The sequence below is a fragment of the Salvelinus alpinus genome, chromosome 4, assembly GCF_045679555.1.
Source record: "Salvelinus alpinus chromosome 4, SLU_Salpinus.1, whole genome shotgun sequence".
Taxonomy (NCBI): Eukaryota; Metazoa; Chordata; class Actinopteri; order Salmoniformes; family Salmonidae; genus Salvelinus; species Salvelinus alpinus.
The window spans coordinates 44,185,736-44,210,405 of record NC_092089.1 but is presented as its reverse complement, the minus strand read 5'-3'; the positions used below and the strand labels follow the sequence as shown (position 1 = coordinate 44,210,405).

At 41.0% G+C, this 24,670-nt stretch overlaps 2 protein-coding genes across 5 annotated transcripts; both read right to left on the bottom strand.

Moving 5' to 3' along the window:
- Window positions 1-382: 382 nt before the first annotated feature.
- LOC139573640 (T-cell differentiation antigen CD6-like) lies at window positions 383-11,886 on the bottom strand. Of its 4 annotated transcripts, XM_071397322.1 has the most exons (14): window positions 11,789-11,886; window positions 11,578-11,684; window positions 10,377-10,457; window positions 8,911-9,210; window positions 8,321-8,635; window positions 5,428-5,487; window positions 5,139-5,285; window positions 4,504-4,617; window positions 4,261-4,377; window positions 3,972-4,118; window positions 3,652-3,735; window positions 3,401-3,535; window positions 3,098-3,199; window positions 383-527 (listed from the first exon to the last, which is right to left on the bottom strand). In XM_071397322.1, the coding sequence occupies exons 2-14, from the start codon at window positions 11,627-11,629 to the stop codon at window positions 385-387; spliced, it is 1,797 nt and encodes a 598-aa protein (XP_071253423.1). In that variant the 5' UTR covers window positions 11,630-11,684; window positions 11,789-11,886; the 3' UTR covers window positions 383-384. The 4 variants fall into 4 exon arrangements, with proteins under 4 accessions (XP_071253423.1, XP_071253422.1, XP_071253424.1 ...); XM_071397321.1 differs by having other exon boundaries at window positions 11,578-11,823; XM_071397323.1 differs by having other exon boundaries at window positions 5,139-5,282; window positions 11,578-11,823.
- Window positions 11,887-18,691: 6,805 nt separating this feature from the next.
- Window positions 18,692-23,194, bottom strand: LOC139572592 (serine/threonine-protein kinase pim-3-like). The gene is made up of 7 exons (XM_071395291.1): window positions 23,161-23,194; window positions 22,552-22,935; window positions 22,372-22,466; window positions 19,844-19,894; window positions 19,318-19,696; window positions 18,937-19,113; window positions 18,692-18,783 (listed from the first exon to the last, which is right to left on the bottom strand). The coding sequence occupies exons 1-7, from the start codon at window positions 23,192-23,194 to the stop codon at window positions 18,692-18,694; spliced, it is 1,212 nt and encodes a 403-aa protein (XP_071251392.1).
- Window positions 23,195-24,670: the final 1,476 nt, after the last annotated feature.

Genomic DNA, 24,670 nt, shown 5'->3' with positions numbered 1-24,670 from the left:
AATGTTGAATGCACTTCATTTTTGTTGCTTTTCTCCTTGATAATATTAACGCAATTGAATTTCAAGTTTAAAAAGTTTGATTGACTGTGCTTTGTGTGGCTCAGGTCACCGTATGAATCAATATCAGTGACAGTGCTGTTTGTTCACAATGCTGGTCATTCTGTGCAGTGGAGAAGCGAAGGGGGTTAAGACCGTTGGGCCAGTAACCGAAAGGTCGCTGGTTTGAATCCCCACGCTAACGAGGTGAAAATAAATCTGTCTGTGCCCTTGAGCAAGGGAATTAAACTTAATTGCTCCTGTATGTCTTTCTGGATAATAGCATCTGCTAAAATGTAAATGACTCTGTTTTATAGTTCTCACTTCACTGCTATGTTTGATGAAATGCTAGTAATTTGTTATGTCATCGTAGTCACTGTCAGAAAGAGACTGGTCCGGGTCTTCTTTCACGGTAACATCACCAATCCCCTCTTCATCTTGGACTTCTATGTTCTCATAAAGCTCAGAGGAAGATGAGCTGCTTGAATCATCTGTATAAAAGACTCACATTACCATTTACATACATCCACAATAGGCTACATGTTTTTAGCAATTTGCATCTACAATGCCTTCAGAAAGTATTTACACCAATTGACTTTTTCCATATTTTGTTGTTACACAGCCTGAATTTAAAATGGATTAAATTTAGATTTTGTGTCACTGGCCTACACACAATACCCCATAATGTCAAAGTTGAATTATGTTTGTAGACACTATGTGCAATAATAGTGTTCAACATGATTTTTGAATGACTACCTCATCTCTGTACCCCACACATACAATTATCTGTAAGCAGTGAACTTCAAACCGATTCAACCACAAAGACATTCAAGGTTTTCCATTGCCTCGTAAAGAAGGGCACCTATTGGTAGATGGGTAAAAATAAAAAAGCACACATGGAATATCCCTTTGAGCATAGTAAAGTTTTTCCTTACACTTTGGATGGTGTATCAATATACCCAGTCTCTACAAAGATACATCCTTCCTACTCAGTTGTGGAAGAGGAAGGAAACCACTAAGGGATCATTCATAATTAAAATTCAAATATTTCTAAAAACATGTTTTCACTTTTGTCATTATGGGGTATGTGTTTTTAATTTGTTTTATCCATTTTGAATTCAGACTGTAACAAAGTGGAATAAGTCAAAGGGTATGACTACTTTATGAAGGCAATGAACATTACAGACAGTACATGACTCTAGAATCTACTGCACAGTTGTGATCCGTGTAGGGGAATACAGGTACTTGGTGCCGCCATTGAACATGCCTTTATGTCAAGGACTAGGCTTAATCTTTCTCAAGGGAACCTACCCTTAATCGTAATGCATCAATGTTTGAACATTTTAATCACCCCTTTGCATTAACGGCATAGCCACAGCAAATAGATGAAATGAGGGTGCTGCAGCACCCCCTAATAAATTTAAATTAAGTCATAAATAATTCATACAAATCAGAATTAGTGAACTAGGCCTTAATTACTACTATATGAGCAGAGAAAAATATTCCTCTTCACTCACAGTCGCATAGCAGCCTAGGCCTACTCCCAACTGAAAGCCTGTGACTTGTCAATGTGATTTTGTTTCACTGAATCTCCATCTGTATATTTGGTTAATTCTCTGGCTGGGCAAATAAGTAGAGGTGGTAACTCGTCTATTTGTTTGCTCATCTATCACTGATTAGAAACATTTAGCATGCAATAATGTACCTTAAATCAAGCGAAGGCCTATTATTATGCTCAATAGCGTATAGGCAACTCCAAAAGCCTGCAGAGGTGAAATATGAACAGGAGACTCATGCTTTTGAAAATATAGATTGCTATTATTCTCTATCAGTATCATGATGAAGATACTCTCAATGTAAGACCCTACGCCTACTCCCTATCAAAGTGGAGTGAGGGTAGAAAAGAGATGAAACATGGATCAAAAAAGCATGGGCTTGCCTTGGGCTCTGTTTCAAAATCACTCTTTTTTTTATATGACAGCACTTCCACACGTTGCTGTGACGCAAGTTGTGTGGGGAAAATATGATGTATTTTATTCTGTTATATTTCATTATATTCTCAGCCTACTACAAAATATATGTGTGTTGACTGTGATCAGTGTAGCCCAAGTGTCTTGTCTGTTTAATGAACAAAATAACTTGATTTTATATGCATGGCACAGCCATGTAGCATATCGGCTGCACAGACCAGTAACATCATTAAACTCAAAATATGCCATTCTATTATTTTGAAAATAAATTGTATTGGTCCTATAATGTTTCTTAGGACCTGCCAAAAAGCTAATTCATTATGGATTTCTTTGTGATGGTGTATATTTAATTAATTTATTAAAACAGACATCCACCCACATCTACTCCCACTCCTAATTATGCCGGGAGATATAAAAGGCTTATCCCGGCAAGAATGTGGTAAAAATGGGACTGTGTGAATTGGGTTCTAAAAAACATTGCCAGATAATAAAAAAAATGACAGGCAAAATGCCGTAAAGTCTGTCTATAAAGGGTATTAGTGTCTGTAATCTAATTGACTCTGTCATTCTGAGGTGTAGCTCTCCGTAGCTTAATGGCAGATTAGAGTGAAAAACAGAGCCAGGCAATTTCCTCCATCTGAATGAGGACAGTCTCTTCCGCTCTCTCTCCCTCCCTCTGTTGGATTCAAGCATGTGCCTGCCAGAAATACTACCCTTTCCATTATTCACTGTGATAGTAAATCTGGCGAAAACTAAAGGAATTAAGTACAATTTAAATCCTCACAGATGTTTATGCCCCATACCCAATGGCTCCATCTGTCAGACTACCTTAGTTCTTTGAATTGAGTTTTGACACAACTTGAAATCACATTGGCTTATAAACTTAGAGAAACCTTTGAATATGATTTGTTCTGTTTCTTTCAGGGATTACACCGGTGGCGTCAAATTAATTTGGCAGGTTTTGAAACACAATATGACACCAGCAAGGAGACTGAGAATTAGTCTCTGCAGGGAACATTACACGGTTCAATGGAAATTCTGTCCACCTTTGAAACACACATGCACAGACTCATCAGAAATGTATCAGGTACCTTGATTTTGACTGCTCAGTAGGTGGCAGTTACTGTTCACAGGCTGTTGCTGATCCTGGTGTGTACTGGTTGATTGCACAGGGGAATGTGTATAGGTGTTCTCTGAGGAGAAAATGTGAAAATGTGCTCCCTGTGAAGTAATTACGAATCTACATATTTTCTCCCAAAAACTTTCAAGACAATACTTTCATGTACTGTTCTGTAGTGCAAAAAGCCTTTGCTGTTGTGTCTACCCCATTCAGTGTTTAGACACAGCCAGATGAATTGTGTGTTGTTGTTCCCCTGATTTTGACTTGAACGGACCTGACTGTAGATGCTGTTCCACTGCCATCCCCACGTTGTAGTAGGATTCCCCTGATGATGTACTACTACTCGATCCCAAGGATGGCTCTCTTCCACAGATCAAGTCTGTGAGGGCAGTTTCTCTCAAATCTGGACCTGGGTGGTTAGCATTCCACACAGTTACTCTGTTATCGTTGATTAATGAGAATGGATTTCATAGATGCACTGACTGACTCTGTTGCAGCATTTGCCATTGAGCATTTTAGACTGACCTGAGTCCAGCAGCTCCTTCTCCAGTGTCTCAATGTTCTCATAGCATTCCCCAGAAGACGTGCTGGATGACACCAGCGAATGCACTGGACATACAAATGGTTGTTAGTGTTAGTATGTTACAATAGGGCTCTTATTCAACTTTTCTGTCACCATGGCAAGTTTCAGCAAATTATAACTTTTCTGATTCCTTGTCCTGCAAACGGTTGTAGAAAAGTCTCAGATTTTAAGTGGACATTATGTCCATAGAAGAAACCTGTCGGACATGGACACAATATGATCATGGTAAAAATCTGGTTCACCCAACCCGACAGTAACTTACGACTTTGGGTGGCAGGGTTTTTTCTTTCAATGCCGTTGATTGTCTCAGCAATAATATTATATTTCTCAGGAGCGTCAGAAGTCTCTGCTGTCTGCGTGGTTTCCCATGGCTCTCTGCTTGTGCTTACTCCATTGTCAAGGACCCTGACTAATGAAAACATAAAAGAACATTTGGTTGGCACTGTGAGCAAGTCCTTGGACCACTTTCTCCCTTAATAGCCATGTGTCACTTCCCATCTTTTTTCTTTTAGAATTGCACTATTTATCCAAAACTATGAAGATGAACTGACCAAGTGCAGTAGCCATGGCAACAGAGGGTTGGTCATTGAAGTCATAGTTTTCATAGTCAGAGTCACACAAGGCGTCGGTGTCATTCTGAGAGGGTTGTTGGGAAAGGTACTGTGGAGCTGCATGAAAGGCCACATAGAGAAAATGTATTCTGACAAATGGGACACTTGAACTAATAAGACATTTCCTGAAATTGCAAGTAACTAAAGGGCACAGAGATGACAAGTGCATCGGTAGGAACTCACTGTAATCAGCTGTGTCTGTGGTGACTGTGAGGAGGTTGACTCTCTCCCCTCGGTCAGTGTGTTGAGACTGGATGGACAGCAGACGTCCATCTTGTCTTTGGTGAACCAGAAGTGCTAGTAATGAAGGGAAAGTTTTGCCTTTGAAACTTCTCTTTACCGAAGCTAGGATAATAGATTTGTTGGCCTTTGTTGTCTTTGATGTTGGACAAGAAAATAAGGACAATACATCTCAAAACCAATTAAATATTTTAATTAGACCACTGTCACATATGACACATATTCAAAGCATTATCATCCCTGTGAAATAAAATGTGCTGCTTTTTTAAGTTGGTGTGAAAACAACACTGGTGGTGGGACTCGTTAATGAGCAATCAACCAACCCAGTGGTATGCATACTGTTCCAGTTGGGTGATTTTCTTTGTGTACTGTATTGAATCACATTGCGTTGTGTTGTTGTATTATCATACCATTGAGAAGAATATGTAATACCCTTCAGACAAAGCAATTTCTCAGTGTTAATTACTGCTCATTGATGATAGCATGTTTGTTGTTGTTGGTGTGAACAAATGGGAAGAGTGACAGTTGAGTATGAGGCAATGAAAGAGAAAGAAAAATAGAGAAAAACGATGACTCACCAGCTCTCCTCCTGTAAGACAGGAAGAGTGAAGCATTGGAGAGGAGTGTGAGGAGGAGGGCTATAGACAATGCGATGCAGCCCCAGACAGCAGCTGTGGGAGGAGAGGACCAGCTCTCTGCACTGGTGACTAGTAGAACTGAGCCTGCTGGAAACAAGAACAAATCATAGTGCAGAGTACAGACTAGATAACAAATTCTTCTTGACATGTTCATATGAGCAGAGCAGACACTCTTGTTGTATTATTACACACATGGAGGGTCATGTGTGTCAGCATCTATTGAATGTACCTGTGGTTGAAGTCTGGGTGTTCTGTTCTGCTGTCTCGTTGCCTGGTTGAGATGGAATTCCTGTCAGGGAAATGGAAAAGTCCTAGAGGTGTTAGAGAACTAGAATGTATAAGAGATGCATGGCTCACTTCTCCTGAGTGTTCAAGGCACTCTTGTTTGAAAGACGGGGAAAAGGTTTGTTTAAAAAAACATTTGCTCAAAAATGTAAAATCCAAGAGGAGTTGTGTTTGTCCATCTGTGTATCTAATGATCTACTGAACCAATATCTGACTCTTATTCAAAAGTTAGACATTGCAGTCAATCATTTGGCAATTACTGCAAGGAATGTGTGTGTTTTTACTTAAAAAATGTACTTGAAATGTGTAGGACTCACAGATTGATGGATGTAGCCTTTTGAGTAGGCCTACATAATTAACTATCACTTGAGGTGTTCGAAATTAATCGGAAACATGGTCAACAAATGTGCTGGTTGATAAAATACCTATATTTATGGGAAAGATGTTTGAAAAGGGTATTTTGTTCTTAAATTATATTGTAAATTGGAATGGTAGAGTTATGTCCTTCGTGGAGTTATCAGAATTGTACGGGAAGGTCTGCTCAATCCAAGAGTACAACCAATTGATTACAGCATTGCCCCAAAAATGGAGGAGGCGGGTGGCAGTGGGAGGAGGTAGGGAACTGGTCTGTCTGCCCAATATAAAGGAGAAAATATTCTAAAATAAGTAAATATTTTCTAGAAATAGGCATGGAATAATTGATGAGACAACCCATATTCAAGAATAGCTTGATATATAAATCTCTGGCGGAGGAATAAAAATAGCATAAATAAGAAAGTATACCAGTTTCATTTGAGGACCAGGATGTTGACAACTGTGCCATACAGATTGCAAAATAGTTGGGAAGAGATTTTTGATGTACCGATTCCATGGTACAGGGTGTATGAGTTGATATATAAAACAACGCAAGATTCAAGACTTTGTGCTTTACAGCTAAAATTATTATATAGAATTCTTGCCACCAACAATAGACCATTTATTTTGGTATTGCCCTCAGGTAGTCTGTTTCTGGTCTCAGGTTCAGGAATGGCTGAAAATGCATAGCATTGATCTAAAACTGATCCTAGAAATAGTACTGTTAGGAGATCTGGAGAGACCGGGTCAGTCAATTAATAATATACTTAGTAAAAGTATTTATCTTCAACACGCAATCTGTAGATTCGATTAGATAGATTGAAATTGTACGTTAAACATCATAGCATAGTTGAAAGATATGTGTTGCGTAGAAACACGAAGTGGGTGGCCAGTAGAGATAGATGGGATGGGCTGAGGGAAGCTGAGGGTTGTTATGTGGAATTGGAGACAAGTGGGAGTGGAGTTTCTGTGTGAGAGAGAACAATGGTCAAAAGATAAAGGAGAGAAAAAAGTCTAAATAAAACATAATAAAAGTACATTTGAATGACACTAATTGGCAGTGTTTTTACAACTAATGTCGGTTTGCCTGAGGCTGATGCCGTGCAGGTGTTTGTACACATGCATATACACAAATAAACACATACAAGAACACACATATACATGTAATAATGCCAGACAATCACACAAACATATAAAGTAGGCATTGCTGTTATGATTTCAGTTGTTCTTTATGTCCTTTGTTTTAAATTTAATATAAAAAATATATATATTTGCATTGTTGCTTGCTGTTTTCTTCTGTCTTTTCCTTTTTTCTCTTTAGTTCTCTTGGTTGTTGGTGCATTGGGGGGTTCTTGGGGGTGGGGAATGGATTTATTATTTATTTTATTTTTCTTCCGGGGGGGCTGTGGGAGGGGTCTCGAATGGTTAAAGGACAGCTATTGGGGAACTGTGGGGGGATCTTGGAGGGTTCGGGTTTCAGAAGATTGTGATCATGAAAAAGGAAACTATGACATATTTTATATCACTATCATGCACACGCACCCTCACACATAAGGATGGCTCTGTTGCGGAAAGACTGACACATGTTTGATAGTGTCTTGATGCTGTATTGTTTGTCCTTCATGTTCTAATACTTTAATGTTACCCCTTCCTTGTGTTTTTTGTAATAAATAATTATAAAAGAACAACAACAACAAAAACATGGTCAACAAAAAAATGTCATTTAGATACAAGATTTAAAACCCATGGAAGTGGCGAACAACTGTTGTCATGTTGAGGTCAAGGCCGTTTGGATGTTTTCTCACCAAGGAACTATTGAACTTGGCTCCCAGGTTGAACATCTTTCATTGAGGGTCTTCCTCAGACAGAGCTGTTGCGACGTGGTATTGACATGGTTTGTCTACTTTCTGAGTGACATGCATTACTTAGGCCTGTGTGTTTTTGGGATGCCTGTGTGTTTCTTTTTCCCTTCCCGTTAATGAAAATAACAATAATTAATATGCAAAGCAGCTGTCTCTTTTCGTCTTATGACCTCTCACATCACCTGATCGCTGCATTACTGTAGGAGGATTTGATTCTTGTTCGTCAGTATCAGTGCTGAGTGTGACTGAGACTCTGAGTGCTATCCATTCAGACACACTGATAAGATCACGAGCCAAATCATTCTTGATTCGCAATCATCAGAACCCTGATTGTCGACAGCGTTTAGCGTGCTGAAAATCAGCGCTAAGATGATGGGGACTTGGTTCGCCACCAAGACACCGGATGTTCAATCATGGTAATGTGTTTTACATGTTATTACTGCACTATCCATATTCAGACCAATCTAAGGAGAATATACAAACACTATGTTACAACATAGCTATTTTAAGTAGTGGGTATGACATTGACTTAGCTTCCATTCACGTTTAAAATGTCATTTTTAAATGACATGATTGTGAATACAGTAACTGACAATGATAATATTATAGCTGCAGGCTTACCTGAACAAACCACTGCAGCGTCCTCTTTGTGTCCACAGTCGTTGACTGTCCCCATGGAGGGACACTCCCATAGGTTCCTCTCGCTCCCCCCACAGTTCACCTCATCTAAGAGAACCAGACCAACACCCACTTCAAAAGACCCGTCCTGCCCGCTCACATTTAGGGCAGAGCCACAGCCCAATTGAGCACAGACCACGCCCCCATCTCTCAGGTCCCAACTATCATCACACACCGTTCCCCATTTTTCCTCTCTCCACAACTCCACCCGTCCTTCACAGTGGTGTGAGCCTCCAGCCAATCGCACGGCCTGGTGCCCTGAGGAATGGACAGATCAACCAATCAGTTCATAGATCATCAGTTAACCTCGATAGAAGCTGGGCCTCACTCAGGATCATTAAAAAGCAGCTTGAAAATGGAAGCGTGCTGAAAGGAGGAACTTGTTGCAAAGCGTCCACAAAACACTTGGAGAGCAACCCATATGATGGCTTTCCATTGCATGCAATTTGCAGGCGTTACTGCAACAACGTGTTTGTGGTTGCTCAAGATAAATTGTGCCGATCCAAGCATAAGCTTTGCAATGAGGGTCTTACCACAGATTATCTCAGTCAGGTTAGAGCAGTCTGTGTATGAGAGCTCTGTACAGTTCTCCACCAGTAGGTCTCTGTAGACACACTGGCTCAGACACGTTGAGCTGGAGTAGTTTAATGTAGCTGTGCCATTCTGTCTGCGCTCGTACACTGCCCCGCAGCTCAGGTTGGTACATATGTCCTCCACCACTTTGGCCCACTCTGCAGACCCAAGGTCAAAGGTCACTGGCCTCCACAGCCCTTGATGGAGCACCTCGACAACCCCAGAGCAGTGCTGAGATAGCCTGGGGGGGTGAGATATGGCTGGAGGGATGAAGAGATGCAGAATCAATATGAGAGTGAAATACAGATGTTTATATTTCCCCATGTAGTGTAGCCACATGTACAGTACATGTTATACAGCATAATACACACACATACCCAGACACATTGAATGGCCTAGCTGTTTGTTGGCCTATCGGTTGCTGTGCTCTTTGCAGACGTTCAGCAGAGCAACCACATCCTGTGAGTCATGTCCTGTGGAAATGTCACTGGGTGGTGAATTCGAAGGGGGACACTGAAGTCGACCAACCTGATTCCAGAAACACCACTGGACCAAATACTCACTGTAGTTTCAAACCAATGGACACAGGAGCCTTTGGTACTACATTTCACTCTTCAGTCTTCACTTTTTTCCCTGTTTAAAGGTGTTGGAATTGCACTTCATGTAACTCTGTGTTGTTATGTGTCGAACTGCTTTGCTTTATCTTGGCCAGGTCGCAGTTGTAAATGAGAACTTGTTCTCAACTAGCCTACCTGGTTAAATAAAGGTTAAATCTTTTTTATTTTTTAGGTTCAACAAATAGAGAATAAAAACCAGGTTAGTGTAGTATGATTATAACTGAATAACTGATTGATAGTATTTTTCTTAAAAATCTGAATCCACTGGACCATTTGATATCCTCTATGACACGAATGACAATTGACCCATTATTTTCTTATTTTAATTGTATGTTTGTGTGTTAGAGAGAGCATGTTTGTGTGGGATGTTCCTCCCATCATCATCACGCATCATCATCACCCTCAGAACAATGAAAATATCCTCTCACTATGGCTTAATTGCTGGTGACCTGTATCATTATAGTAAAAAAAAAAAAGCCTTTGCCTCATCTCATTTCGATCTCAGTATAATGGCTTGTGAGCAATCAAGTTCTCTGCAGGATTGTTGCTTGAGGTTGTGTCTCCTCCCTCTAAGAAGCACACAGACACCTTACCCATTCATCCCTCTATTTTAGCACCTAGCAATTTGACTGGATGGGCACGAGGGATTGGAATTTGGGGTTTAGGAAGGAATGGGGGGGGTGGTATTCAGAGAGTAAGATCGATGTAGATTGCAGTGGCCTCCGGACCAAATAAAGCTTGATTGGAGGCTCGGGTTCTGAGGATCTTTTTAGCATAATACCAACCATTTAAATAAAATTGGAACTCACTTAGATTGGATGTCTTCTGCTCATCAGTCTCTCTCGACCCAGAGAAGTTCCCCGGAACAGAGTGGTCTTTATTTAGAAAGGCTGAAATATGACAAACAACAAACTAAACTAAAATAAATGATAAATTATTGCAGTTATGCATAGATGGGAATATTCATGCCGCTGTCCAATCAGTTATTTCAGCCTACTTTGTGTTGTCAATGCTATATGAAGCCCAGGGCACGCAGCAGTACATCACAAAAAAGTTATTGAATTTGGCTCTAATCAGAATAATCTTTTCCATTTTGTAAACTGTCTGTTGGTGGTATTTCAAGGTGGCTACACAATAGTTCAATTAGAAGGATATAATATGGAGTCCTTAAATCACTATATTTACACTGGTTTTCATAACAGCTATTATCAACTGCCTCAATTGGTCAATTTAGTTGTTAGATGGGTATTCAATTAATAACATCTGTGGCTCATTGTTGAATTAATCAATGCAGATCATGCATCATCTTTGTGAAGCAAAATAATATTTTGTTCATGCTTTAACCCATGTCACAGCTCTCCTCAGAAAGCAATGCATTTTGAACTATCACTTTGTTTATGTATCACTCTGTGACAAATTAGTGATTCATACAAAAACTATTACGCTTCAGCCAATCATTGTTTACTATGGTTGGTTGATTTCAATTCCCTGCACTTTTATGTTGCGTCAAGCAGTCTTTGAATTTTAGCTAGCTAGTGTTCGATGAATCGTATTGGCTGTTGCAGTAAACACCTTACATTGGGAAGTAAAGTAATCCTCTGTAAGATTATGCAGCATTTAGCCTACACCTAATTGGCATCACTACGGTCAGACCCTTTATGTATGAATATTTTATTATTTGCTTGAACACACCAACACGTGCTGTCAACAAGTAGAATGAAACGCCATGCACTTGTTTATTCAGACATGAATAAGAAGCAAACAGAAATTAATTAAAAAATATGGTGATGTAGAAGCATAATAAAAAAGCAAATGTGACTCCACTGCCAACTATTTTGATGTGCATATCTTTAGTATTATCAAACATCTCATACAAACAATTCTAAAATACATTTGATGCTGTGTTTGATGTACATAGAGTACAACCGTCATACTTTCCATCAAAAGAGCCGCTGAAGATAATAGAACTGAATACAATCTAAGCAGAAATATTAGATTAAACTGTGTTACCTTGAGAGAGGACCAGAACTGGCAGAAGTATTGCCGTCCTGAACAGTTCCATCTCCCAGAAAACAGTCAGGCCGGGGTCCTTTGAGCATACTCCTCAACAGAAACAACTTTGTTCTTTTAATATTAATAACAATCAAATGAGAAATAATGCACGTTACTGATCTTATCATGAATCAAGCAGTGTGCTATATGTCAGAACTTGTGTACTCACTCTATTTCTGTTTGCACTGCTGCAACTTGTGGTTTCCATGAGCATCGTCTTTGACACAATATCAAATAGGCTTCTGTCTGCAGAGCACACTACTTTCTCAGACACATAGACTGGCTGTGAGATACACCCACTGTGTTAAACACAACTACAAGATGTTCAATTGTTGGCTAACACCCTCAACAACTAATTTTAACCTCCCAACACAACACTCAAAAAAGGTTGAATAAACAAACAAACTCAAATTCATATGCAATTTAAAAGAGGCTTACCCAAATTACTATTATCTCCTTATGTTGATAAAGAGGTGCATGTAAAATGAATCGGACCCAAATAACTCTGTTTGAGGATTCATGAGAACACAATAATACATGGCGTCAGACCGAGGCTCTGCATCTGTCCTCGTGCTCCTAGACCTTAGTGCTGCTTTTGATACCATTGATCACCACATTCTTTTGGAGAGATTGGAAACCCAAATTGGTCTACACGGACAAGTTCTGGCCTGGTTTAGATCTTATCAGTCGGAAAGATATCAGTTTGTCTCTGTGGATGGTTTGTCTTATGACAAATCAGCTGTAAATTTCGGTGTTCCTCAAGGTTCCGTTTTAGGACCACTATTGTTTTCACTATATATTTTACCTCTTGGTGATGTCATTCGGAAACATAATGTTAACTTTCACTGCTATGCGGACGATACACAGCTGTACATTTCAATGAAACATGGTGAGGCGCCAAAATTGCACTCCCTGGAAGCCTGAGTTTCAGACATAAGGAAATGGATGGCGGCAAATATTTTACTTTTAAACTCGGACAAAACAGAGACGCTAGTTCTATGTCCCAAGAAATAAAGAGATCTTCTGTTGGATCTGACAATTAATCTTGATGGTTGTACAGTCATCTCAAATAAAACTGTTAAGGACCTCGGCGTTACTCTGGACCCTGATCTCTCTTTTGACGAACATATCAAGAATATTTCAAGGACAGCTTTTTTCCATCTTCGTAACATTGCAAAAATCTGAAACTTTCTGTCCAAAAATGATGCAGAAAAATGTATCCATGCTTTTGTCACTTCTAGATTAGACTACTGCAATGCTCTACTTTCCGGCTACCCAGATAAAGCACTAAATAAACTATAGTTAGTCCTAAACACGGCTGCTAGAATCTTGACTAGAACCAAAACATTTGATCATAGTACTCCAGTGCTAGCCATTGGCTTCCCGTTAAAGCTAGGGCTGATTTCAAGGTTTTACTGCTAATCTACAAAGCATTACATGGACCTGCTCCTACCTATCTCTCTGATTTGGTTCTGCCATACATACCTACACGTACGCTACTGTCACAAGACGCAGGCCTCCTTATTGACCATAGAATTTCTAAGCAAACAGCTGGAGGCAGGGCTTTTTCCTATTGAGCTCCATTTTTATGGAATGGTCTGCCTATCCATGTGAGAGACGCAGATTTGGTCTCGACCTTTTAGTCTTTACTGAAGACTGCTCTCTTCAGTAGGTCCTATGATTGAGTGTAGTCTGGCCCAGGGGTGTGAAGGTGAACGGAAAGGCACTGGAGCTACGAACCACCCTTGCTGTCTCTGCCTGGCCAGTTCCACTCTCTCCACTGGGATTATCTGCCTCTAACGCTATTATGGGGGCTGAGTCACTGGCTTACTGGTGCTCTTCCATGCCGTCCCTAGGAGAGGTGCGTCACTTGAGTGGGTTGAGTCACTGACGTGATCTTCCTGTCCGGGTTGGCGCCCCCCTCGGGTTCGTGCCGTGGGGGTGGTCTTTGTGGGCTATACTAGGCATGTGGGCTATACTCGGTTCTGGCCTTTCTAGGGAGTTTTTCCTAGCCACCATGCTTTTAAATCTGCATTGCTTGCTGTTTGGGGTTTCAGGCTGGGTTTCTGTACAGCACTTTGTGACATCGGCTGATGTAAAAAGGGCTATATAAATACATTTGATTGATTGACTTGAAAAGCTTTATATGCCAGAACATTTTTGAGAGAAGCTGTAGCCGCTGGCAATACTAAAACTGCATTATTACTGTCTAAATGAAACATTGATCGAAGCGAAGAGATTTTCATCAGTGTTTTACATGGGCTGGAGAAGAATTTAAACACTGTTTGTGTGATTGTGAACAAAGACGAACTCCAATACCATTCAGCTGGTAAATTATAGGCCCAGAGTAGGGGAAGGCATGGAAGGTCTGCCTAGCTGCCTCGACAGTCTTAGCAAATAAAGGAGTTGAGTAGAAGCTGTCCCCATACACAGTAATGGAATCTATTTAAGGCTATTTTATGATAGCACTTCACAAACATCCTGAACTTCAGTAAGCGAGGCCACCATTGTTACCAATAAAGACTACCTCAAACAAGTAAAAGTTTCCCTTTATGTGAGGCAACTGAACTTAACTTAAATGGAAAAGGCCTTGGCTGTACCATAACCTTGAATATAATTGAGTACCCATATACCAAAGGTCATCAAGGTCATTTCATTTGAAATGATTTCTCCAGTCCTTGAAGACACCTCACAAACCTGAGGGCCAGGCAGGAAGTTATTGTGGAACCTTCCTCATCCACACAGCCCAGGCCTATTCCAGTGAATCTAATTAACACTATTGAATCTGCCAGTGCAGGCCTGGCTCTATGGTTGCAGCCTGGAGGCAGGTTTAGGGACGTAAATACAAACTGCCTTTAGCCACCACAGCAGAGCTCCCAAGAGTCAGCCTAGTCAACCTCCCTATTCATTTAACTCTTTAGAGAAAGTGAATCATGCTTCACACACCTTGACCCTGTTTCACCCTGACACCCTTTAGAATTGTGTTTTTCTATTCAGTTGGCTTCTCATTTCATTTGATTCATCATATAGCGCCACAGAAGACTGTGGGCTTCTTAATGCTCTCCATTGAGTCTGAAAGTTTGTTGGAAAACGTACACTACTCAATGAGAGGTGACTTCGCTTTTCTTTCCTGGGGATTGACTGAATACAATAACTTCCTACTATATCAACCATAACAAATACAGTAAACATACAGATGTAGCATCTTAATTTGATCACCCTGTTGCAGGAGAACCTTCCTGCATTGCAGGAATTGTAAAACGTGTAGTGTATTTGAGGTTTAAAAAGGCAGAAGTTTGTAATTTCCACTTTGAAATTTGAGACTTGATTTTCCCCTAGGAAAAATGTATCAACCCCTATACATTTTTTTATGAATTATAATCCACATAATAATTCTAATTTCCTGTTGCTGCAGGATTATTTTCAATGATGACCCTCACTTCTGTCATCTTCTTTCTTTCATCTCCTCTCTGACCCCCACATCTCGTTCCTTTGTATCTTTTGGGGCAGCTTTTATTTAGCTTAATACATGACTGACAACATCTAAACCGCCGATGGCAAAGTAAATAAAGGATTGTCAGGATGTGACAGATGGGTGACTTGCCCAGAGTTCTTCTGGGGGCGGAGTAGACTTTTTAAGTCATGTGTCAATCACGTCTCTCCTAAATGACAGCTCTGCAGACATGCCTGTGAAATGATGGGAACAAATATATAATCAACTGAGTATCCTAATGACTGATACAACAACCGTATAGCGTTGTTTTAGTTAGGTAAGCTGAGGACAATGAAAATCCTTAGTGTTTCATAGCATTAATTATTACTTGAGTTAAACTTATATCTTCAATTTGTATTACAGTACCTTTTATTGTTATCCCTGCAGAATATCTCCAAATGATGCCATGAAGGTCAGTTCCCATGACTAAATGTCTCTTCCTTTTTATATGATAATACAATTCCTACCTACCTTTCCAGTCTGGTGACTTGATCGCCTCCCACCGCCCTCAGGGCCTTGCATAAAGCAATGCCGACCCGTCATTAGCATAATGTGGTCACAATCAGACAATGGGCAATGGAGATTTACCTGTCACAGAGTTGGGCTTGAGCTGTTCTCATCTTATTAAAATGATCACTGTTCCTCCCAATGAAATTGGAACTATGGTCACTTTGTCTCTTTTATTACAATTATTATTACTGTTCCTGCCATTCCTATTGATTATTGAAAGAAACAGTGTTTCAGCTTCAGAGTGATCATTTAGACGAACTCATATTAATCAAAATTAACAAAACCCCAAACAGGTTGAATATTGCATTCTGCATTCAAAATAGTACAGCATTATGAAATCAAATGTTTTGACAAGTTAATTATTTATGTTCCAATTACAATTAGCCTCTTTCACCCCCCATTTAATCTGACTGTTGGTGTCCCTTTGTAAATTTAGGAACCCTATTCAATCACATCATTGTATTAATAAAAACAACTCTTGCACTGGCAGAATTGTTTTGTTCCCAAAACTAAACAATGTTTTCAATAAACTCAAATGCATAAAGGTTAGAACTCTTTGGTTGTCTACTCTGTTGTGCTACAGGACAGCTATCTGCTAGGAAATCAATGACTCGTGTGTAGCTGTGATGTCTACCTTCTCCCGTTTTTGATGGGAAAACAATTTCTGAGTGAATATCTGGGAAATGTATGCTTCACAAAATGCCAGTAACCCAGCAGGCAGATACACGGAGATGCCATTAATATAAATCATCAACTCTTTCATCTGACAGAGGCACATCTCGATTGAAATTAAATTGATAATTTTGGACACAGACTGAATACCAAGCATGTTGGTTTGGTAGTGCAGCAAATATGTTGCCAAGTAATACGAGAATGTGAACAAAATAATTATCAACGAGATTCAGCAAAATTGAATACATTAAATAGAATCGAAAAAAGAAATGAAAGGAGTTGATTACACTCTCAGAGAAAAAGTCAGTAACTCTCTTCCATCCATTCATGTTTTGACTTGTTTTGTAAAGAATTAGTTTCACAGAGAACTTGTGATTTTTTGTAACTTGTCTTTTTGACTCAATCTTTATTTTTTGAAGTTTTACATAGATTATATGCTTTATTTAAGTAATGTCTTTCACAACTCAAACATTAATTTTACAGACATATCTCACTTTTTGAACTAGCCCCAGCATTTGCAGAGGGGTAGTACTTATCAGAAAACAGTAGAGATTGGAGCCAACGTCATGCTTGAATAACCAACAAAAGTTTTTGAGAAATGTCCAAGCTCTGTCTACACTCTGAATACGTCTAGATCATTTACCAGACTTTCAAACTGAGGTCAAAATGTATTTTCAGTTTTATCTTAATTCTTCCCTTTTTCGGACATATGCAGTCTGTTTTGTGAGGACTGTGTTTTGCAAACTAGAAATCTGGGTTAAAGGATAGGAAGAAAGAGAGCAAGGTAATAAGATGGTCAAGATACTCTGGTGATGGTGTACAGCACCCTAACCATCAACATGACAGTCTGATACAGCAACTTCAATGTGAGGAGTAAAAACAAGGTGGCCACAATTGTCAGCCAGCTAAATCATCGGTCAACCAAAAGGAAGGCACGGACTGTTAGTGACCCGTCCCACCCTCTATACACCCTCAGTTCAAGAGGCTTCCCTCTCACATTCTGATGTTATATTGTACTGCAGAGAGCAGATATGTCTGTCTTTCCCCTCAGCTTTGAGGAGCACCAGTCAAAACTCTGACATCTCCCCACATCCCGGCCCTGAAACTATTTCCCCCTGGCATCACTATGTGATGTTGCAGTACTACTTAAGTAGTTTTTTAGGATTTCTGTACTTTACCTTACTATTTATATATTTTTTTACTTCACTACATTCCTAAGGAAAATATGTACTTTTTACTACCATACATTTTCTCTGACACCCAAAAGTACTCGTTACATTTCGAATGCTCAGGCAAGACAGCAATATGGTGCACCTATCAATATAACGGGTTGTCATCCCTACTCTGATCTTTCGGGCTCACTAAACACAAATAATGCATTTGTAAATTATGTCTGAGTGTTTGCCTGGCTGTCCATAGAAAATAAATAAAATAAAAATCTTAATATAAGGAATTTGATGTATAGCATTTACTTTATACTTTTCTCAAGTATGAAAATATAGTACTTTTTCCACCACTGTACTTCAGTACATTTAAAACCAGATACTTTTAGACTTTTACTGAAGTAGTATTTTACTGGGTGACTTTCACTTTTAATTGAGTAATTTTCTATTAAGGTATTGTATCTTTACTCAAGTATGACAATTGAGTACTTTTCCCACCACAGTCTGTAAAGGCAGTTTATTGGATGTTGCTGTGAATTGATGGGGATGGTAATTGAGTGGCAGTTTGAATTGATGGTGGAGATGAATTGAAGACTTAACTGAAATGATAGTAATGGTGGGTGTATGGGAGAAGGTAAAGACAGATATAAGAGTGGTATTTATGTTGACACATCTTCTGTTCCTGTTCATCCCGTCATTTCTCAGTCTGTGTGTAACTATGTCCTAGGCCTGCCTGTTTCCTGTGTGTGGGTGGGTGGGTGGGTGTCTTGGAGAGTAAGTGCCCACAGTCATTAGGATTGAAGAGACAGTAGACATGTTTCCTTTTATTTAAAAAATTCTGTGAAAAAGCTACGCTTTCAGGATTTCATTCATAAAAAGATAAAATATTTGATATTTGTAAAAAATTTACTTCTAAAGAAAAGTAGAAGCACTAAGCCTATAAATATTGATATTTTCAGAATGGAAGACTCCAGGGGAAATAAATCAAAAGTATAGTATTTAACTGCAGCACCAGTTCCACCAAACCCATCTTCATTTGTGTAAGGTTTTGTTGAAAAACTTTGGATAGTGCTAAAACAATGCCATCTTTATGCACGTTCGCTATTAGTCTTTTGGGGTGGGGTTTAAACCACGCTATAAAGTGCCCGGTTAAAGTGCTTAAAAGTGACTCAAATGACTAAGACAAGAATGAACTGAGATTATAATTGTATTTTTCATTGGCCTGGGCGGCCCCTCACAGGAGCCAGGGATGGAGCTGGATCTGCTCCATGGTTGGTCGGTCCGCTGCCTTAGTGCTCAGGCACCAGCGAATCAGCTGACGGCACTCTGGTGGAGAGGAAGTAACAACAGGTATATGATTAGACAGAGGATAACTCCATAATCATCTATTGTAGTATGAGGTTACATCATCTACCCCTTTATGGAAACCTCTTCCCCTACTTCATCCAACCCTCCTTCCCTCATCCCTCTATCTCTGACCGGGGGACAGTCCCTTGGTGAAGCGCACGCGGCCCTTGATGGTCTCTCGGATGGTGCTGAAGGGCAGGAAGCCACATATCAGGTTGTAGAGGGTGATGCCCACCGACCAGACAGTAGCTGGGCCTGCCAGGTACTGTCTATGTAGGAACCACTCTGGAGGGGTGTACTCCAGGGTGCCTGAGAGGGGGCGGACAGACACAGGAAATGTATTGTTCAGTAGCCTTTTTGAAAGCATACTGAGAGCGTAGGCTGCATGCTGAAATCAACAATAGGGCTAAGTGGAGTTTCCGTCATATTGCTTCCACTCTCACTGAGCAATTCTTAGTGATCTGCTCTCTCAACCACCACATTCCCTCCCTTACACTCTCTAAGGTCTCTAACCTGCAAAGTCCTTGTAGGCCGTATTCTTCAGCAGGTCTCCACAGCCAAAGTCGAACAGCTTGACGTGCTGCGAGTCAGTCTGGATCAGCAGGTTCTCTGGCTTGACGTCCCGGTGCAGGACCCCTCGCTCGCTGCAGTGGTTCAGCGCCCTCAACAGCTGCACCATCACCTGGCGCGCTAAGCCCTCGCTCATGGTGCCTCCCCGGTCCTGGCAGAAGGCGATAAGGTCCTGGCAGGGCTCGGGGCGCTCCAGCACCATGATGTAGCGCGATGGCTGGTCAAACCACTCCAGCAGCTGCATGATGTAGGGACACTGTGGCGCCACGTTCACCTGCTTCATCAACGCCACCTCCAGGGGCAGGGGCCCTTCTTGCCCAGGCTGTGTGTGCGTGTGTGTGTGCGTGTGCACGCGTGCAAAGGAGGAAGGGGAGAGTGAACTGCTGTTAGCAATTGCAGTTAGGCTAGCATTAGTAGAGATAACTGATATAACCCCTACAGTAAAATCAACCAGTAGGCTAACACTCACAATGTCCAGCTCCTCCTCAGCTTGGGCCTTGGACACATACTTGATGGCTACCTGTGGGACATGAATAGCAACAACAGTCTAAGTACAGCTGTTACATGTCAAAAATGTGTTGTTATAACATTCTCAGTGCTTTCATGAGAATAATACAAAATGAACTCCTACAGGAGACAGCTGAGGTTGGTCAGGTATGATGAAGGGCTTACAGAAGTAAATGACAAGGTGAAGATATATGAAAGTTATTAAAGGAAAAGCAGTTACACCATCATAAAAAGCCATTATGAAGGAATGTTGTCAGGCTGCTTAGCTGCACTGTGCAATTAAAGCAGACATGAGTTATTTTCCCTTATAAACTGGGTGGTTCCAGCCCTGAATGCTGATTGGTTGACAGCTGTGGTATATGAGACCGTATACCATGGCTATGACAAAAAAAAGTATTTCTACTGCTCTAATTACTTTAGAAACAAATTTATAATAGCAATAAGGCACCTTGGGGGTTTGTGGTATATGACCAATATACCACGGCTAATGGCTGTATCCACGCACGACGCATCGCGGAGTGCCTAAGAACAACCCTTAGCTGTGGTATATTGGCCATGTACCACACCCCCTCGTGCCTTATTGCTTAATTTTTTGCTTAAATCCATCCACCTGACAGGTGTGACATATCAAGAAGCTGATTAAACAGCATGATCATTACACAGGTGGTTCTTGTACTGGGCACAATAAAACGGCACTCTTAAATGTGCAGTTTTGACACACAACACAACACAATGCCACAGATCTCAAAAGTTAGAGGGAGCGCTCAATTTGCAGGAATGTCCACCAGAGCTGTTTTCAGATAATTGAATCTTAATTTCTCTAACATACGCTGCCTCCAACGTCGTTTTAGAGAATTTGGCAGTATGTCCAACCGGCCTCACAACCGCAGACCACGTGTAACCACGCCAGCCCAGGACCTCCACATCTGGTTTCTTCACCTGCGGAATCATCTGAGATCAGCCACCTGGACAGCTGATGAGTATTTCTGTCTGTAATGAAGCCCTTATGTGGGGAAAACCTCATTCTGACTGGCTGGGCCTGGCACCCCAGTTGGTGGCCACCCACGGCTGCGCCCCTGCCCAGTTATGTGAAATACATAGATTAGAGCCTAATGAATGTACTTCAATTGACTGATTTCTTCATATGAACTGTAACTCATTGAGATACTTGCCTGTTGCATTTATATATTTGTTCAGTATAATTACAGGCTCGTTTAATGACTGGGTCATTCTTCCTGATTTGCAAGGGAGCAGCGCAAGATCTCACTAAATGAAAAGAAAGTTGAGATTTTCTATTGAAAAGGAAAGTTTAGTGAGGTTGGGTAACTCATTTCCTACACTGCCACTGTTAGGAAAGGAGAGAGGCTAAATCTGGAGGATAGATGGAGCGAAAGACAGAGAGGGGGGTGAGCAATTATATTGACTGACAGCCCACAGGGAAATAAAATGTACTGTAACAGGAGGACCTAGGTGAGAATAGGCCTGTCAATTCAATGGCCCAAGGCATGTATTACCGCAGAGCAGTCTCAAATGGTGAGTCACAGCTCAGTCCAATTTGGGTTATAGCTTAACACTGGGCCCTGGGTTTGTTCCTGTTTCAGGTCACATTGACTTTGGGTGGCCATGTCACAGTCCAGCAGAGAACCACTGCTCCAGAGGAATATTTAGTCTCCATTCTCTCACCAAGAAAATATCTCAGACTACCATTGCAACTGTATGAGAAGACCAGCCTCAGTTGTATCTTGCCCCCTGGTGGGCCAGGGAAGGTGAGTGTGTGCTTGATCCATGACACTGGACAAGAGTTATGGGAGTTTAGGTGTAAGATGGATCGAGAGCAGCCTCTTTGTTTTAAATACCCTTGGCTGCTTAAATAAGCTACAGTAGCTTCATGCAAAAGCACTGCTTGATTTGGACTGAAATATGTGCCGGTACTCATTTTGGGTGCCGTTACTGTTTACATTTAGGTGCAGGAGCAACACAATACATTTGAGCTAATATTCTATAAAAGGAAAAGGAGTTTAAGCATGTGAGGAGCCGGTACTCAGCTCCAGTGAGCTCCTGCCCAAGTCAAGCACTGTGCAAAAGGAACACAAATCAGTCCACTGCCATAGAGAGCCGACAATCAAAAGCTATAGCATCGATGAGACAGAATGTCTCAAACGATAAGAATATAAGAATTTGCAAGGGAGTGAGGCTGTCTATGATGATTAGATCCCTTGAGTGCGTGAGTAGGAGGACTCTGCGAGTGTGTAAGATTGAGAATGTGAGAGTAGAAACATGTATAAGACTACCAGTCTGTTTCTGCTTTCAACAATTTATCAGTTCTTTGTTGCTTTGCCAAACAAGCAGGACAACAACAAGTTGGCTGAGGCAGAAACAGACTGGGTAAGCAGACTGGCTTAAGATTTTGTATGACACTAAAACAATATTAAGTGTCACACAGACAACATGTGTTTTCACAGGAAAGGGAAGAGTTGTGTGTTGTCTCACCGGCATGCCGTCTGATTTGCGGGTCCCTGCATAGACAGAGCCATAGCCCCCTTTCCCCAGCAACGGCCCCTTTACATACAGCTTTTCCAGCCGGGCTGAAACGAAACAAAGCTGTGAAAATGAATTCCCTCCTGATGGAACCGGAAATGATTTCTGAATCTGTTTGGTGGTCACTTTTACCTTTGCGGTGGCGTTTAGTGGCTTTAGGGCGGGAAGTGGAGGGGCAGTCATCTTTTGCCCCCACCAGGCACAGTGGCCAGGGGCCTTGAGTCTGGTTCAGGGCTGGACCATGGCCTACAGGCTCCATCCAACCCTCCCTGCCTGGGGCCCAGGCCCTGGAGGTCACAGCGTTGCATCTCTGGCTAACATTCCCTGTACGCCGGCACAGGACCTTGGGTGCATGGGGAGCCGGCACAGCAAATATCTCCTGGAAAGCCTTTGGCTCCTTGGACCCGCTACATTCTAAGTCGGGGGAAGCAGTTTTGGCGTTGTGGAACCCAGACCTTTTCCTCTTCCGCCTGCCGCCTCCATTCAGACCCCAACCCTGGTCAGAGCTTTTGGGGACTATAGGGCAAACAGTTAATGATAACATCCTTTAAAACAGATATTTAAATATTAGGTTAACTTTTTTGATAATAACAACAAGGTCAATGTAGTTTGATTATAACATTTCTTCTGTCATTTCCATCCCTTCTCCTTCCATATACCCATTTACAATATAGCCTAAATGTATTTATCTAGCCTACTTTACAAGATTAGGCACCCAGGCTACTTTTTATTTTCGTTTACCTGGAGAGAGAACTTCCTGGGAGCTACGAGTCATCATGGTTGAATTCTATCCTCTTAAATCAGCCATGATTTTAGGTAGGCTGAAACGGATATCAAACCAGATATTTGCGTCTGACAGATTGTCACATGGCCTTAAAAAACACTATTGCTCTGACGTAATGTACAGAGACAATTATGACGTGCCATGATGTAAAACAAAGAGTCGTGCGCGCCAGGTGGCCCACACCTATTGCAAGCAATGACCGCCTGTTTTACGAGTTCAATTGTGCCTGTACATGAACATCCAAAAGAGGGCGCTGTTAGATCTTTCAAAATCGCCTTAAATTGTTGCTTTTACCCAAGATTTCTGAGATGACCCATTCCTCCATTCCATGGGTTAGAAACGAAGAGAAAGGTTCAAAGCCAAGATAAAAGCAGCCCGACCTTGCATTTTGTGACGCCATATGCTAACAATATCACATATATTTTTTTATAAATGTCGAAATCTTCACACCCCTACAACTGTTTTTGAAATCTTGGTCCATGGAGAGAGACCCACATACTGTGCAGGCTTTTGTTTTAACCCATACCAACTGATGAAACTATAGCTGATCAACAACAAAACCTTGACAAATTTAATCAGCTACAAAAAGCCTAATATGACCTAACACTATACAGTCAAACTTTTCATCATCATTAGGCCTACTTGATCTCACATTTTGGTTAAAAAAAATATATATTTGTAAATTCAGTGTTTTTGAGAAAAATGCCCCTAAGCTCTCTGAATCCACAACAAATAAGTTAGGTATGGATTTTGTTGTCAATATCCATACATTTTAAGCTCTGCATAAACACCCAATGTGAAAACATTTTAGAAAATTGGCCAAATATCAATTTGCACTTTGTTGGCGATGACCCTCAGACAAGATTGAAAGAAAGCAGTGGAGAGAGATTAAAAACAGCTCTGTGTGTGTTTGTGTGTGTGTTTATGGACAAAGGCACCTGTGATTTGCTCTCTCTAAACACAGTTCAAACCGTTTCCACCCTCCAAGAATCTAAATATAAAGTGAGGAGGTAAAACTGCTATGTTGTTCTTAGTAATAAGTGGTTATCATACACTATATATACAAAAGTATGTGGAAACCCCTTCAAATTAGTGGATTTGGATATTTCAGCCACACCCGTTGCTGACAGGTGTATAAAATCGAGCACACAGCCATGCAATCACCATAGACAAACATTGGCAGTAGAATGGCCTTACTAAAGAGCTCAGTGATAATCAACGGATGCCACCTTTCCAACAAGTCAGTTCGTCAAATTTCTGCCCTGCTAGAGCTGCCCCGGTCAACTGTAAGTGCTGTTATTGTGAAGTGGGAACGACTAGGAGCAATAACGGCTCAGCCGCGAAGTGGTAGGCCACACAAGCTCACAGAACGGGACTGCCGAGTGCTGAAGTGGGTACAAATTGTCTGTCCTCGGTTGTAACACTCACTACCAACTTCCAAACTGCATCTGGAAGCAACGTCAGCAC

Excerpts from the sequence above, each read along its gene's own strand:
- LOC139572592 (XM_071395291.1), bottom strand. The coding sequence starts at position 23,194 with ATGACTCGTAGCTCCCAGGAAGTTCTCTCTCCAG. Across the intron at positions 19,697-19,843 it reads CTGAGGAGGAGCTGGACATT|CCTGGGCAAGAAGGGCCCCT; the intron begins GTGAGTGTTAGC and ends ACGCACACACAG. Across the intron at positions 18,784-18,936 it reads CACCAAGGGACTGTCCCCCG|AGTGCCGTCAGCTGATTCGC; the intron begins GTCAGAGATAGA and ends CCTCTCCACCAG.
- LOC139573640 (XM_071397322.1), bottom strand. The coding sequence starts at position 11,629 with ATGGAACTGTTCAGGACGGCAATACTTCTGCCAGTTCTGGTCCTCTCT. Across the intron at positions 4,119-4,260 it reads TGCCATGGCTACTGCACTTG|TCAGGGTCCTTGACAATGGA; the intron begins GTCAGTTCATCT and ends TGTTTTCATTAG. Across the intron at positions 3,536-3,651 it reads GAAGGAGCTGCTGGACTCAG|GTCCAGATTTGAGAGAAACT; the intron begins GTCAGTCTAAAA and ends CTAACCACCCAG.